Source organism: Oncorhynchus clarkii, chromosome 2, assembly GCF_045791955.1.
Source record: "Oncorhynchus clarkii lewisi isolate Uvic-CL-2024 chromosome 2, UVic_Ocla_1.0, whole genome shotgun sequence".
NCBI classification, from domain to species: Eukaryota; Metazoa; Chordata; class Actinopteri; order Salmoniformes; family Salmonidae; genus Oncorhynchus; species Oncorhynchus clarkii.
In genome coordinates this window covers 1,154,749-1,172,447 of record NC_092148.1, presented here as the reverse complement: position 1 = coordinate 1,172,447, position 17,699 = coordinate 1,154,749, and the positions used below count along the sequence as shown (strand labels likewise).

General features: G+C 42.5%; 1 protein-coding gene across 1 annotated transcript in view; it reads right to left on the bottom strand.

The window, feature by feature from the left end:
- LOC139419367 (F-actin-uncapping protein LRRC16A-like) overlaps positions 1-17,699 on the bottom strand; it is a 208,182-nt gene that overhangs the window by 5,833 nt on the left and 184,650 nt on the right. Inside the window, exons 30-36 of the mRNA XM_071169311.1 lie at positions 9,326-9,392; positions 8,253-8,464; positions 6,286-6,395; positions 5,231-5,687; positions 4,126-4,168; positions 3,326-3,574; positions 22-177 (exon numbers count right to left, since the gene is read on the bottom strand). Coding sequence (XP_071025412.1) covers positions 22-177; positions 3,326-3,574; positions 4,126-4,168; positions 5,231-5,687; positions 6,286-6,395; positions 8,253-8,464; positions 9,326-9,392 — 1,294 coding nt within the window. The remainder of the gene's footprint in view (positions 1-21; positions 178-3,325; positions 3,575-4,125; positions 4,169-5,230; positions 5,688-6,285; positions 6,396-8,252; positions 8,465-9,325; positions 9,393-17,699) is intronic.

Here is a 17,699-nt window from a genome sequence, read left to right as displayed (position 1 = left end):
GGATGGGTAAAGGTAACCTACCTGCCTGAGCAGAGGGGTTTTTGTTGCTCCCCGTGCCCCCCGGTAGAGGACTGCCCTGCCCCTCCTTGTCCTTGTCCAAGGGGACCCTCTTCAGGCTGTAAGGCAGCATTGCCCCCTTGGGAGACACATTCCCTCCAGGAGAGTCACAGACCTCATCTGGCAGACAGAAAGAGAACCAGTATCAGAACTACACCAAGGTTTCTATTGTCCCAAATCTAGGACAGGTGTGTGTCAAATTTACAGGATAAGATATATCATTTATTGTTGTTTACGTAGTTGATGACTGTGACAGGAAGCCAGATTAGTTGGCATCCTAGGTGAAGATCTGTGGTCTATTGAAAGGCAGCAGGTGTCCAGCCTCAGACCCCAGAATATTACTATTACACTATCACTAGATCTTTAACAGCTTTAACATCCAGGAGCTAGATAGTTCTAGATCTTTAATATCCAGGTGCTCGATAGTTCTAGATCTTTAATATCCAGGGGCTAGATAGTTCTAGATCTTTAACAGATTTAACATCCAGGAGCTAGATAGTTCTAGATCTTTAATATCCAGGGGCTCGATAGTTCTAGATCTTTAATATCCAGTGGCTAGATAGTTCTAGATCTTTAACAGCTTTAACATCCAGGAGCTAGATAGTTCTAGATCTTTAACAGATTTAACATCCAGGAGCTAGATAGTTCTAGATCTTTAATATCCAGGGGCTCGATAGTTCTAGATCTTTAATATCCAGGGGCTAGATAGTTCTAGATCTTTAACATCCAGGGGCTAGATAGTTCTAGATCTTTAACAGATTTAACATCCAGGGGCTAGATAGTTCTAGATCTTTAACAGATTTAACATCCAGGGGCTAGATAGTTCTAGATCTTTAATATCCAGGGGCTAGATAGTTCTAGATCTTTAATATCTAGGGGCTAGATAGTTCTAGATCTTTAATATCCAGGGGCTAGATAGTTCTAGATCTTTAATATCCAGGGGCTCGATAGTTCTAGATCTTTAACAGATGTAATATCCAGGGGCTAGATAGTTCTAGATCTTTTACAGATTTAACATCCAGGGGCTAGATAGTTCTAGATCTTTAACATATGTAATATCCAGGGGCTAGATAGTTCTAGATCTTTAACAGATGTAACATCCAGGGGCTAGATAGTTCTAGATCTTTAACAGATGTAATATCCAGGGGCTATATAGTTCTAGATCTTTAACAGATGTAACATCCAGAGGCTAGATAGTTCTAGATCTTTAACAGATGTAACATCCAGGGGCTCGATAGTTCTAGATCTTTAACAGATGTAACATCCAGGGGCTAGATAGTTCTAGATCTTTAACAGATGTAATATCCAGGGGCTAGATAGTTCTAGATCTTTAACAGATGTAATATCCAGGGGCTAGATAGTTATAGATCTTTAACAGATGTAATATCCAGGGGCTAGATAGTTCTAGATCTGTAACAGATGTAACATCCAGGGGCTAGATAGTTCTAGATATTTAATATCCAGGGGCTAGATAGTTCTAGATCTTTAACAGATTTAACATCCAGGAGCTCGATAGTTCTAGATCTTTAACAGATGTAATATCCAGGGGCTAGATAGTTCTAGATCTTTAACAGATTTAACATCCAGGGGCTAGATAGTTCTAGATCTTTAACAGATGTAATATCCAGGGGCTAGATAGTTCTAGATCTTTTACAGATTTAACATCCAGGGGCTAGATAGTTCTAGATCTTTAACAGATGTAATATCCAGGGGCTAGATAGTTCTAGATCTTTAACAGATGTAACATCCAGGGGCTAGATAGTTCTAGATCTTTAACAGATGTAATATCCAGGGGCTATATAGTTCTAGATCTTTAACAGATGTAACATCCAGAGGCTAGATAGTTCTAGATCTTTAACAGATTTAACATCCAGGGTCTAGATAGTTCTAGATCTGTAACAGATGTAATATCCAGGGGCTAGATAGTTCTAGATCTTTAACAGATATAATATCCAGGGGCTAGATAGTTCTAGATCTGTAACAGATGTAACATCCAGGGGCTAGATAGTTCTAGATCTTTAATATCCAGGGGCTAGATAGTTCTAGATCTTTAACAGATTTAACATCCAGGAGCTCGATAGTTCTAGATCTTTAACAGATGTAACATCCAGGGGCTCGATAGTTCTAGATCTTTAACAGATGTAATATCCAGGGTCTAGATAGTTCTAGATCTTTAACAGATGTAACATCCAGGGGCTAGATAGTTCTAGATCTTTAACAGATGTAACATCCAGGGGCTCGATAGTTCTAGATCTTTAACAGATGTAATATCCAGGGGCTAGATAGTTCTAGATCTTTAACAGATGTAACATCCAGGGGCTAGATAGTTCTAGATCTTTAACAGATTTAACATCCAGGGTCCTCCATACCACAGGAATGAAACTAAAATAGAGTACCAATCTGTGTTATGTAAATGCTCCATACTCTACCAACAGGGCCTAAAATGAACACACGCCACCTGCCAGATGTGAGTCTATCTCACCAGCCACTGTGGAAGGGAGGTTGGCTCCACAGTGCGTTTGGGAATAAAAATAGTCAAGTATGATCACATTTATAGTCAAATAAATGCTACAGTAGCTGTTTTCAAAGTATTTTGGGGCCATTTTGTTTCATAGCTGGTGAATGAATTGCACAAAGTCAAAGAACTGCAAATCCTATATAGTCTATTCCACCTCGCGCTGCAACACTGCCTGGCTGGGGGTGAAGAGCTGAGGGAAATAGTCATCTTTAGAAGCGCTGCGGACAAGGCCTAAAAGTTGGTCTAATTTAACTTGAAACTGAAGTCTACTGAAGAGAGACTTTATCCTTGTGTTTCTTGACTATTTACGCTGTTTTGTTTCACCATGTTTGTTTTTCTATGTTTGAGTTTCAACAGCTAGAGAAGAGAAGACAACGCCTCTCCTAGTCAGACCCAATCTAACATGACTGACATCACGCTGCCACGGCAACCTCCCGCCCTTAAAGGGAGTAAAAAAATAATGATTCGATAAACCACATGAGTTACTTCTTACTAGTAATATATATAATATATGTGCTGTTTAAGAAGCATTACAAAGAAGGCTCGTCTGTTTTTGTGTGTGTTTTATTAGTGTAATTTTAAATTAAATAACAACCTTTTGTCTGGTAGATTATTTTTATCTACCTGCCCCAGTGGCTGGTGGACCAAATGTTATACCCTGTCTACCAATTCTCCTGGCTGTTATCCATACTAATGGAAGGATATAAGAATATCTAGTATACATCTCAATGCTCCATATTACAGGCCTACCTATGCTCCTGCTACTGCCGGTGCGCGGCTTCTGAAGGATGGAGGGTCGGGCAGCGAGGGCTGGCTTGGGGCCCTGAAGAGGAGGCTTAGGACTGGAACTTAGGACTGAGGTAATGCGGTTCCTAGGGACCGTCTCTGGTTTAGCATCCCCACCACGAGGGCTCTTCTCTGGGGAGCCGACCACCACCATCCCCTCTGCCTTGGAGCCACCTGGAGACCTGCTCTCTGTTGGGATAGGCTGGCCCTTCGCTGCTCACACACATAATCAAATCAAAATGTTCATTTGTCACATGTGTTGAATACAACAGGTGGAGGTAGACCTCACAGTGAAATGCTTACTTACAAGCCCTTAACCAACAATGCAGTTTTAAGAAAAATAAGTGTTAAGAAAGAATTTACTAAAATAAACTGAAGTTAATTATTATTATTTTTTTAAAATAGATAAATAACAAATAATTAAGGAGCAACAATAAAATAACAATAGTGAGGCTATTTGGTCGGACACACACGGCCATTCACGGGACACACAGAAGGCAACAAGTCACACAAATGATTCACAAACGATTCACAAAACTTCTTCTGGTTCAGTCACTAACTTGTGCTAATAACTTAATTACCTTCAGTCACGGTCACATGCAAACACATGCATGAGGTCATGTCCAAGATAAGCTTCAATTTGACCGTCTAAATCAAGGCAGTCAGGGTGAATCGATACACATCTGTGGTTCAGGAAATATGGTCTCCCACGTCATGTGATTCCCACTCTGTAAACATAAACAAGCCAGTAGAGATGCACTCACCGCTGCCACTGCTGTCTGGGCTGGACGACTGGTCATACTGGTCCTGGAGGAGACAGACAGACAACCCTGGGGGTTCAGTCATAGCATCTACTATACATCGACCTACTACTAGTGTGGACGTTACTGTCTCCTATCGACTTAGCGTCCCAGCTTGCTCTTAGAATACAATAAGTGTTGTGCTGTATTTATCTCCAGCAGCAGGTGGCGCTGTGGTGTAACAGAGTGGCTGGGCTGAGGTCCAGCCATACAGCTCAGCACCATGACCCCGCCAACAGATGGCACATGACAGGCCGTTTGGAGTTTGCCAAAAGACTCCTAAATGATTCTCAGACCATGAGAAACAAGATTCTCTGGTCTGATGAAAACAAGATTGAACTCTTTGGCCTGAATGCCAAGTGTCACGTCTGGAGGAAACCTGGCACCATCCCTATGGTGAAGCATGGTGGTGTCAGCATCATGCTGTGGGGATGTTTTTCAGCGGCAGGGACTGGGAGACTAGTCAGAATCGAGGGAAAGATGAACAGAGCAAAGTACAGAGAGATCCTTGAAGAAAACCTGCTGAAAATAGCTGTGCAGCGACGCTCCCCATCCAACCTGACAGAGCTTGAGAGGATCTGCAGAGAAGAATGGGAGAAACTCCCCAAATGCAGGTGTGCCAAGCTTGTAGTGTCATACCCAAGAAGACTCGAGGTTGTACTCGTTGCCAAAGGTGCTTTAACAGATTAGGGCCTAATTCATTTAATTCAATGAAATTATTTCCTGATTTGAATTGTAACTCAGTAAAATAGTTTAAACTATGTTTATATTTTTGTTCAGTATATAAACCAGTACAGACAGTTACAGTAATATATTACTTTTGATTCACCAGTACAGACAGATGTAGTAACAGTAATATATTACTTTTGGTTCTCCAGTACTGACTGATGTAGTTACAGTAATATATTACTTTTGATTCACCAGTACAGACAGATGTAGTAACAGTAATATATTACTTTTGGTTCGCCAGTACGGGCAGATGTAGTTACAGTAATATATTACTTTTGATTCACCAGTGCTGACTGATGTAGTTACAGCAATTCATTACTTTTGATTCTCCAGCACTGACCTTATGTGATCCGAAGGTCCGTCTCTCCTGCTTGGCCTTCATCTCCGCCAGGAGTCCAGTCCCCATCACCTGCACCCCGTAGCGCCTCCCCCCCTGGGGACTACCCTTACTGTCCCCCTCTGACACCTCATCCATAGAGTCTGGGGTCCGTAGCTCCTCAGACCGGTCTGAGCTGCTGCTGCACTCCAGGGGTTGGGTGAGCTGGCTGGGATGAGTGGGCTGGGTCTTGGCCTCCTTGACCTTGGTTGGTGGTTCTGGAGCTTGGCTCTTCAGGGAGGCCTTAGGGGAGGAAGGCCCCTCGGGGACAGAGGTTACTGCTGGAGCTGGGGTAGACTGGTTCTTCTCTGACTTGTCTTTGTCTGAAGACTTGGAGGTGCGAGACTTGATGAGGTTGAGGAAACCTCCTTTACTCCTCTTCTTCTCCCCGTCCTGGGAGTCTGAACTCTTTAGGGAACGTCTGAGAGGGGGAAGGAGAGAGGGGGAAGGAGAGAGAGAGGGAGAGAGAGAGGGAGAGAGAGAGGGGGGAGTGAGAGAGAGAGGGGGAGAGAGAGAGGGGGGAGTGAGAGAGAGAGAGAGAGAGAGAGAGGGAGGGAGAGAGGGAGAGAGAGAGAGGAGTGATAGACGGAGAGAGAGGGGGGAGTGAGATAGAGAGAGAGAGAGAGAGGGAGGAGTGAGAGAGAGAGGGAGAGAGGGAGAGAGAGAGAGAGGGGGGAGTGAGAGAGAGAGAGAGAGAGAGAGAGAGAGAGAGGAGTGATAGACGGAGAGAGGGGGGAGTGAGAGAGAGGGAGAGAGAGGAGTGAGAGACAGAGAGACGGAGAGAGGGGGAAGGAGAGAGGGGGGAGTGAGAGAGAGAGGGAGAGAGAGAGGGAGAGAGAGAGAGAGACGGAGAGAGGGGGAAGGAGAGAGGGGGGAGTGAGAGACAGAGAGAGGGGGGAGTGAGAGAGGGAGAGAGGGGGGAGTGAGAGAGAGAGGGAAAGTTAACCTTTTCAATATAAACATGGCTGAAAGAGCAAGAGGACAGGTAATAGTTTATAGTGATGAGTCGTAACGCTAACTTGGAGTCCATCTTGGTGACCTTCTTGGAGAAGAACTCGTCCACCCCCTCATCAACCCTTCCATGCAGACCGTTCTGCTCTCCGTCCTGAGACGTGGTGCTGCTGATCTGCTGTGAAGTAGGAATACAGGGTTGTTATAACACCATGACAATACAGGGTTGTTATAACAACATGACAATACAGGGTTGTTATAACAACATGACAATACAGGGTTGTTATAACACCATGCCACTACAGGGTTGTTATAACAACATGACAATACAGGGTTGTTATAACACCATGACAATACAGGGTTGTTATAACATGACAATACAGGGTTGTTATAACAACATGACAATACAGGGTTGTTATAACACCATGCCACTACAGGGTTGTTATAACAACATGACAATACAGGGTTGTTATAACACCATGACAATACAGGGTTGTTATAACATGACAATACAGGGTTGTTATAACACCATGACACTACAGGGTTGTTATAACAACATGACAATACAGGGTTGTTATAACAACATGACAATACAGGGTTGTTATAACAACATGACAATACAGGGTTGTTATAACACCATGCCACTACAGGGTTGTTATAACAACATGACAATACAGGGTTGTTATAACACCATGACAATACAGGGTTGTTATAACATGACAATACAGGGTTGTTATAACACCATGACACTACAGGGTTGTTATAACAACATGACAATACAGGGTTGTTATAACATGACAATATAGGGTTGTTATAACACCATGCCACTACAGGGTTGTTATAACACAATACCAATACAGGGTTGTTATAACAACATGACAATACAGGGTTGTTATAACATGACAATACAGGGTTGTTATAACAACATGACAATACAGGGTTGTTATAACACCATGCCAATATAGGGTTGTTATAACACCATGCCATTACAGGGTTGTTATAACACAATACCAATACAGGGTTGTTATAACACCATGCCACTACAGGGTTGTTATAACACCATGACACTACAGGGTTGTTATAACACCATGCCACTACAGGGTTGTTATAACACCATGCCACTACAGGGTTGTTATAACACCATGCCACTACAGGGTTGTTATAACACCATGACACTACAGGGTTGTTATAACACCATGACAATACAGGGATGTTATAACACTATACCACTACAGGGTTGTTATAACACCATGACAATACAGGGTTGTTATAACACTATACCACTACAGGGTTGTTATAACACCATACCACTACACGGTTGTTATAACACCATGACAATACAGGGATGTTATAACACCATACAGGGTTGTTATAACACCATACCACTACAGGGTTGTTATAACAAAATACAGGGTTGTTATAACACCATGACAATACAGGGTTGTTATAACACCATACCACTACAGGGTTGTTATAACACCATACCACTACAGGGTTGTTATAACACCATACCACTACAGGGTTGTTATAACACCATACCACTACAGGGTTGTTATAACACCATACAGGTTTGTTATAACACCATACCACTACAGGGTTGTTATAACACAATACAGGGTTGTTATAACACCATACCGCTACAGGGTTGTTATAACACAATACAGGGTTGTTATAACACCATACCACTACAGGGTTGTTATAACACCATATAGGGTTGTTATAACACCATACCACTACAGGGTTGTTATAACACCATACAGGGTTGTTATAACACCATACCACTACAGGGTTGTTATAACACCATATAGGGTTGTTATAACACCATGCCAGATAAAGTACTTCATAAAGTAAGAGAGGACTAGTTGTGTGTTTGAGAACAAGAGTAAAACGTGGTTCTAAAATAAACACCATACTCACTTCCAAAGGTTCTTACTCTGGGGTTGTTGTTAGAACTAAATAACTGACATCTCCCTTACGGACTGTTGCTGTCCTGCTCATTTCCCCCAGCAGTAAAACTCACAGCGGCGATACTCACCGGTATCTTACTGGACTGCATCTTCTTGTTCCTGCGAGGCCGTAGTTTGGTGAAGTGCTGCAGCTTCTTGGCCTCGTCTGAGGGCAGTTCTCCCATGGCCCCTGACGGTCTCTTCTCTAACCTCGAGAGGGTAGGAGCAGGGGAAGGTGCAGGAGGGTCCTCTGTGTGGATGGGAACATCTTCCAGGGCCTTGTCAAGGTCAAACTCCATCTCTACAAGGTCAGAGGTCACAGGTTATAGACAGGTCAGAGGATTACATACTGTACATGGTGAAAACATCATGAATAAGTAAGCACTTTGCAGTTCATATGTATCATATTTAGTTAATTCATATGTTTATTATCTTACTAGTAACACTATGTAATGAAACACATTTCACAAAACACATTTCTGCATTTATAAATGAACCTAAAGCTAGAGGTATGTTATCTAAACTAGCTCTCTGTCAGAACCTAAAACTAGAGGTGTGTTATCTAAACCAGCTGTCTGTCAGAACCTACAACTAGAGGTGTGTTATCTAAACTAGCTCTCTGTCAGAACCTAAAACTAGAGGTGTGTTATCTAAACCAGCTGTCTGTCAGAACTTACAACTAGAGGTGTGTTATCTAAACCAGCTGTCTGTCAGAACCTAAAACTAGAGGTGTGTTATCTAAACCAGCTGTCTGTCAGAACCTAAAACTAGAGGTGTGTTATCTAAACCAGCTGTCTGTCAGAACCTACAACTAGAGGTGTGTTATCTAAACCAGCTGTCTGTCAGAACCTACAACTAGAGGTATGTTATCTAAACCAGCTCTCTGTCAGAACCTAAAACTAGAGGTATGTTATCTAAACCAGCTCTCTGTCAGAACCTAAAACTAGAGGTATGTTATCTAAACCAGCTCTCTGTCAGAACCTAAAACTAGAGGTATGTTATCTAAACCAGCTGTCTGTCAGAACCAAAAACTAGAGGCATGTTATCTAGTTAATTATTTATCAGCTTCTAGTACAGGTAGTAACACAACAACAATCTGTCATGGTCCACATGTCATAACGTTGATCTGATACTAGCGTTCTGCTTGGTCGAGGAGACTCACCGAAGGCACGAGAAACTGGACGGAGCATTCTACTGTGGATGCTTTTCCTCTTGGACTTGGGAGTCATCTGGAAAGAACACAGATATTTACGCATAAGAGACGCCATAACTGCTATGATCAAAACCTTCTGATACTCAGCCAGCCCTCTTACAGTAGACTGGGATGTCACTTTAAATCCACAGACACAAAACACACTTCACTGAGTGTAATGTGTCAATGCTGCACTTCAATCCAGGACATCATTTCAATACTAGTTTGCGTAAAAGATGAAGTGATCTTTATCTTGTTTAGTTTTTTCCCCTCTCGCTTTTTCGGTTACCAAAACAAAACCAAAAAGGAGGACAGAAAACTAACTGTGTCCTGCTGCATCAAACCTCCAATATAGACAGGACAGAACACTAACTAACAGGAGATGTGTCCTGCTACATCAATATTAACAGGACAGAACACTAACTAACAGGAGATGTGTCCTGCTGCATCAATATTAACAGGACAGAACACTAACTAACAGGAGATGTGTCCTGCTACATCAATATTAACAGGACAGAACACTAACTAACAGGAGATGTGTCCTGCTACATCAATATTAACAGGACAGAACACTAACTAACAGGAGATGTGTCCTGCTGCATCAATATTAACAGGACAGAACACTAACTAACAGGAGATGTGTCCTGCTACATCAATATTAACAGGACAGAACACTAACTAACAGGAGATGTGTCCTGCTGCATCAATATTAACAGGACAGAACACTAACTAACAGGAGATGTGTCCTGCTTCATCAATATTAACAGGACAGAACACTAACTAACAGGAGATGTGTCCTGCTGCATCAATATTAACAGGACAGAACACTAACTAACAGGAGATGTGTCCTGCTACATCAATATTAACAGGACAGAACACTAACTAACAGGAGATGTGTCCTGCTGCATCAATATTAACAGGACAGAACACTAACTAACAGGAGATGTGTCCTGCTACATCAATATTAACAGGACAGATAACACTAACTAACAGGAGATGTGTCCTGCTGCATCAATATTAACAGGACAGAACACTAACTAACAGGAGATGTGTCCTGCTACATCAATATTAACAGGACAGAACACTAACTAACAGGAGATGTGTCCTGCTGCATCAATATTAACAGGACAGAACACTAACTAACAGGAGATGTGTCCTGCTACATCAATATTAACAGGACAGAACACTAACTAACAGGAGATGTGTCCTGCTACATCAATATTAACAGGACAGAACACTAACTAACAGGAGATGTGTCCTGCTGCATCAATATTAACAGGACAGAACACTAACTAACAGGAGATGTGTCCTGCTACATCAATATTAACAGGACAGAACACTAACTAACAGGAGATGTGTCCTGCTGCATCAATATTAACAGGACAGAACACTAACTAACAGGAGATGTGTCCTGCTTCATCAATATTAACAGGACAGAACACTAACTAACAGGAGATGTGTCCTGCTGCATCAATATTAACAGGACAGAACACTAACTAACAGGAGATGTGTCCTGCTGTATCAATATTAACAGGACAGAACACTAACTAACAGGAGATGTGTCCTGCTACATCAATATTAACAGGACAGAACACTAACTAACAGGAGATGTGTCCTGCTACATCAATATTAACAGGACAGAACACTAACTAACAGGAGATGTGTCCTGCTACATCAATATTAACAGGACAGAACACTAACTAACAGGAGATGTGTCCTGCTACATCAATATTAACAGGACAGATAACACTAACTAACAGGAGATGTGTCCTGCTACATCAATATTAACAGGACAGAACACTAACTAACAGGAGATGTGTCCTGCTGCATCAATATTAAAAGGACAGAACACTAACTAACAGGAGATGTGTCCTGCTACATCAATATTAACAGGACAGAACACTAACTAACAGGAGATGTGTCCTGCTGCATCAATATTAACAGGACAGAACACTAACTAACAGGAGATGTGTCCTGCTACATCAATATTAAAAGGACAGAACACTAACTAACAGGAGATGTGTCCTGCTACATAAAACCTCCAATATAGACAGGACAGAACACTAACTAACAGGAGATGTGTCCTGCTACATCAATATTAACAGGACAGAACACTAACTAACAGGAGATGTGTCCTGCTACATCAATATTAACAGGACAGATAACACTAACTAACAGGAGATGTGTCCTGCTACATCAATATTAACAGGACAGATAACACTAACTAACAGGAGATGTGTCCTGCTACATCAATATTAACAGGACAGAACACTAACTAACAGGAGATGTGTCCTGCTACATCAATATAGACAGGACAGAACACTAACTAACAGGAGATGTGTCCTGCTGCATCAATATTAACAGGACAGAACACTAACTAACAGGAGATGTGTCCTGCTACATCAATATTAACAGGACAGAACACTAACTAACAGGAGATGTGTCCTGCTGCATCAATATTAACAGGACAGAACACTAACTAACAGGAGATGTGTCCTGCTACATCAATATTAACAGGACAGAACACTAACTAACAGGAGATGTGTCCTGCTACATCAATATTAACAGGACAGATAACACTAACTAACAGGAGATGTGTCCTGCTACATCAATATTAACAGGACAGAACACTAACTAACAGGAGATGTGTCCTGCTACATCAATATAGACAGGACAGAACACTAACAGGAGATGTGTCCTGCTACATCAATATTAACAGGACAGAACACTAACTAACAGGAGATGTGTCCTGCTACATCAATATTAACAGGACAGAACACTAACTAACAGGAGATGTGTCCTGCTACATCAATATTAACAGGACAGATAACACTAACTAACAGGAGATGTGTCCTGCTACATCAATATTAACAGGACAGAACACTAACTAACAGGAGATGTGTCCTGCTACATCAATATTAACAGGACAGATAACACTAACTAACAGGAGATGTGTCCTGCTACATCAATATTAACAGGACAGAACACTAACTAACAGGAGATGTGTCCTGCTACATCAATATAGACAGGACAGAACACTAACAGGAGATGTGTCCTGCTACATCAATATTAACAGGACAGAACACTAACTAACAGGAGATGTGTCCTGCTACATCAATATTAACAGGACAGATAACACTAACTAACAGGAGATGTGTCCTGCTACATCAATATTAACAGGACAGAACACTAACTAACAGGAGATGTGTCCTGCTACATCAATATTGACAGGACAGATAACACTAACTAACAGGAGATGTGTCCTGCTACATCAATATTAACAGGACAGAACACTAACTAACAGGAGATGTGTCCTGCTACATCAATATTAACAGGACAGAACACTAACTAACAGGAGATGTGTCCTGCTACATCAATATTAACAGGACAGATAACACTAACTAACAGGAGATGTGTCCTGCTACATCAATATTAACAGGACAGAACACTAACTAACAGGAGATGTGTCCTGCTACATCAATATTAACAGGACAGATAACACTAACTAACAGGAGATGTGTCCTGCTACATCAATATTAACAGGACAGAACACTAACTAACAGGAGATGTGTCCTGCTACATCAATATTAACAGGACAGAACACTAACTAACAGGAGATGTGTCCTGCTACATCAATATTAACAGGACAGATAACACTAACTAACAGGAGATGTGTCCTGCTACATCAATATAGACAGGACAGATAACACTAACTAACAGGAGATGTGTCCTGCTACATCAATATTAACAGGACAGAACACTAACTAACAGGAGATGTGTCCTGCTACATCAATATTAACAGGACAGATAACACTAACTAACAGGAGATGTGTCCTGCTACATCAATATAGACAGGACAGAACACTAACTAACAGGAGATGTGTCCTGCTACATCAAACCTCCAATATAGACAGGACAGATAACACTAACTAACAGGAGATGTGTCCTGCTGTATCAATATTAACAGGACAGATAACACTAACTAACAGGAGATGTGTCCTGCTACATCAATATTAACAGGACAGAACACTAACTAACAGGAGATGTGTCCTGCTACATCAAACCTCCAATATTAACAGGACAGAACACTAACTAACAGGAGATGTGTCCTGCTACATCAATATTAACAGGACAGATAACACTAACTAACAGGAGATGTGTCCTGCTACATCAATATTAACAGGACAGAACACTAACTAACAGGAGATGTGTCCTGCTACATCAAACCTCCAATATAGACAGGACAGAACACTAACTAACAGGAGATGTGTCCTGCTGCATCAATATTAACAGGACAGAACACTAACTAACAGGAGATGTGTCCTGCTACATCAATATTAACAGGACAGAACACTAACTAACAGGAGATGTGTCCTGCTACATCAATATTAACAGGACAGAACACTAACTAACAGGAGATGTGTCCTGCTACATCAATATTAACAGGACAGAACACTAACTAACAGGAGATGTGTCCTGCTACATCAATATTAACAGGACAGAACACTAACTAACAGGAGATGTGTCCTGCTACATCAATATTAACAGGACAGATAACACTAACTAACAGGAGATGTGTCCTGCTGTATCAATATTGACAGGACAGATAACACTAACTAACAGGAGATGTGTCCTGCTGTATCAATATTGACAGGACAGATAACACTAACTAACAGGAGATGTGTCCTGCTGTATCAATATTAACAGGACAGAACACTAACTAACAGGAGATGTGTCCTGCTGTATCAATATTAACAGGACAGAACACTAACTAACAGGAGATGTGTCCTGCTACATCAATATTAACAGGACAGATAACACTAACTAACAGGAGATGTGTCCTGCTACATCAATATTAACAGGACAGATAACACTAACTAACAGGAGATGTGTCCTGCTGCATCAATATTAACAGGACAGATAACACTAACTAACAGGAGATGTGTCCTGCTACATCAATATTAACAGGACAGAACACTAACTAACAGGAGATGTGTCCTGCTACATCAATATTAACAGGACAGAACACTAACTAACAGGAGATGTGTCCTGCTACATCAATATTAACATGACAGAACACTAACTAACAGGAGATGTGTCCTGCTGTATCAATATTAACAGGACAGAACACTAACTAACAGGAGATGTGTCCTGCTACATCAATATTAACAGGACAGAACACTAACTAACAGGAGATGTGTCCTGCTGTATCAATATTAACAGGACAGAACACTAACTAACAGGAGATGTGTCCTGCTACATCAAACCTCCAATATAGACAGGACAGATAACACTAACTAACAGGAGATGTGTCCTGCTACATCAAACCTCCAATATAGACAGGACAGATAACACTAACTAACAGGAGATGTGTCCTGCTACATCAATATTAACAGGACAGAACACTAACTAACAGGAGATGTGTCCTGCTACATCAATATTAACAGGACAGATAACACTAACTAACAGGAGATGTGTCCTGCTACATCAATATTAACAGGACAGATAACACTAACTAACAGGAGATGTGTCCTGCTACATCAATATTAACAGGACAGAACACTAACTAACAGGAGATGTGTCCTGCTGCATCAATATTAACAGGACAGATAACACTAACTAACAGGAGATGTGTCCTGCTACATCAATATTAACAGGACAGAACACTAACTAACAGGAGATGTGTCCTGCTACATCAATATTAACAGGACAGATAACACTAACTAACAGGAGATGTGTCCTGCTACATCAATATTAACAGGACAGATAACACTAACTAACAGGAGATGTGTCCTGCTACATCAATATTAACAGGACAGAACACTAACTAACAGGAGATGTGTCCTGCTGCATCAATATTAACAGGACAGATAACACTAACTAACAGGAGATGTGTCCTGCTACATCAATATAGACAGGACAGAACACTAACTAACAGGAGATGTGTCCTGCTACATCAATATTGACAGGACAGAACACTAACTAACAGGAGATGTGTCCTGCTGCATCAATATTAACAGGACAGAACACTAACTAACAGGAGATGTGTCCTGCTACATCAATATTAACAGGACAGAACACTAACTAACAGGAGATGTGTCCTGCTACATCAATATTAACAGGACAGAACACTAACTAACAGGAGATGTGTCCTGCTACATCAATATTAACAGGACAGAACACTAACTAACAGGAGATGTGTCCTGCTACATCAATATTGACAGGACAGGCCCCACTGTCCTATCTGACTGCGTCAGGCCCCACTGTCCTATCTTACTGCGTCAGGCCCCACTGTCCTATCTTACTGCGTCAGGCCCCACTGTCCTATCTGACTGCGTCAAGCCTCACTGTCCTATCATACTGCGTCAGGCCCCACTGTCCTATCTGACTGCGTCAGGCCCCACTGTCCTATCTGACTGCGTCAGACCCCACTGTCCTATCTGACTGCGTCAGGCCCCACTGTCCTATCTTACTGCGTCAGGCCCCACTGTCCTATCTGACTGCGTCAAGCCCCACTGTCCTATCTGACTGCGTCAAGCCCCACTGTCCTATCATACTGCGTCAGGCCCCACTGTCCTATCTCACTGCGTCAGGCCCCGCTGTCCTATCTGACTGCGTCAGGCCCCGCTGTCCTATCTGACTGCGTCAGGCCCCGCTGTCCTATCTGACTGCGTCAGGCCCCGCTGTCCTATCTGACTGCGTCAGGCCCCGCTGTCCTATCTGACTGCGTCAGGCCCCGCTGTCCTATCTGACTGCGTCAGGCCCCGCTGTCCTATCTGACTGCGTCAGGCCCCGCTGTCCTATCTGACTGCGTCAGGCCCCGCTGTCCTATCTGACTGCGTCAGGCCCCGCTGTCCTATCTGACTGCGTCAGGCCCCGCTGTCCTATCTTACTGCATCAGGCCCCGCTGTCCTATCTTACTGCTTCAGGCCCCACTGTCCTATCTTACTGCTTCAGTCCCCACTGTCCTATCTTACTGCTTCAGGCCCCACTGTCCTATCTGACTGTGTCAGACCCCACTGTCCTATCTGACTGCGTCAGACCCCACTGTCCTATCTGACTGCGTCAGACCCCACTGTCCTATCTGACTGCGTCAGGCCCCACTGTCCTATCTTACTGCTTCAGGCCCCACTGTCCTATCTTACTGTCTCAGGCCCCACTGTCCTATCTTACTGTGTCAGGCCCCACACGCTCACCATCTGACAGATAAAAACTCTTGTGGCTTGTTCAAAAGATGCTTTTCATCAAATTCTGTTCTGAGTTTTTCATCTCTTGAAGAGATTAAAATGGCCTCAATCTCTAACCGGACCGGATCTGAACCATCAGGTCCAACTCAGTAGTCAGTTCACGTTGGGCCAGGCTGGGCAGAGAGGGAGGCAGGGGAGGAAGGGAGGCAGGGGAGGAAGGGAAGAGTGGCGGAGGGGAGGGCTAGTGTCTGTCGGGCCAGTTTCCCCTCAGGGCTGCCACATTCTGATGGCTCAGATAAAATGAGAGAGAGAGAGAGAGAGAGAGAGAGAGAGGGGGGGGAGAGAGAGAGAGAGGGGGGGGGGGACTGAACAAGGATGGTCTTTGTGTTACTGTACCAGCTAGTGAGTGGACGGACGGACGGACGGACAGACAGACAGACAGACAGACAGACAGACAGACAGACAGACAGACAGACAGACAGACAGACAGACACAGAACAGGGTGGGTGAGAGAAAGAGTGAAAAATAGTGAGAGAGAGAGTCGAGAGTTACTTACACTGGTGCAGCAAAGAGTCTCCATGATGCAAAGGTTGAAAGAGGAGGGAAGGAAGGAAGGAGAGAGAAAGAGAGCAGAAAAGAAGAGAAAGGAGACAAGATAAAGGCTCAATGAATTCAGAAAAATGAAAATGAAAAGACACTGGAGAGAGAGAGAACTCTATAGGTAGATCATTAGAGAGAGAGAGAGAACTCTATAGGTAGATCATTAGAGAGAGAGAGAGAGAGAACTCTATAGGTAGATCATTAAGAGAGAGAGAGAACTCTATAGGTAGATCATTAGAGAGAGAGAGAGAACTCTATAGGTAGATCATTAGAGAGATAGAGAGAACTCTATAGGTAGATCATTAGAGAGAGAGAGAGAGAGAGAGAACTCTATAGGTAGATCATTAAGAGAGAGAGAGAACTCTATAGGTAGATCATTAGAGAGAGAGAGAGAACTCTATAGGTAGATCATTAGAGAGAGAGAGAGAACTCTATAGGTAGATCATTAAGAGAGAGAGAACTCTATAGGTAGATCATTAAGAGAGAGAGAGAGAGAGAGATAACTCTATAGGTAGATCATTAAGAGAGAGAGAGAAATCTATAGGTAGATCATTAAG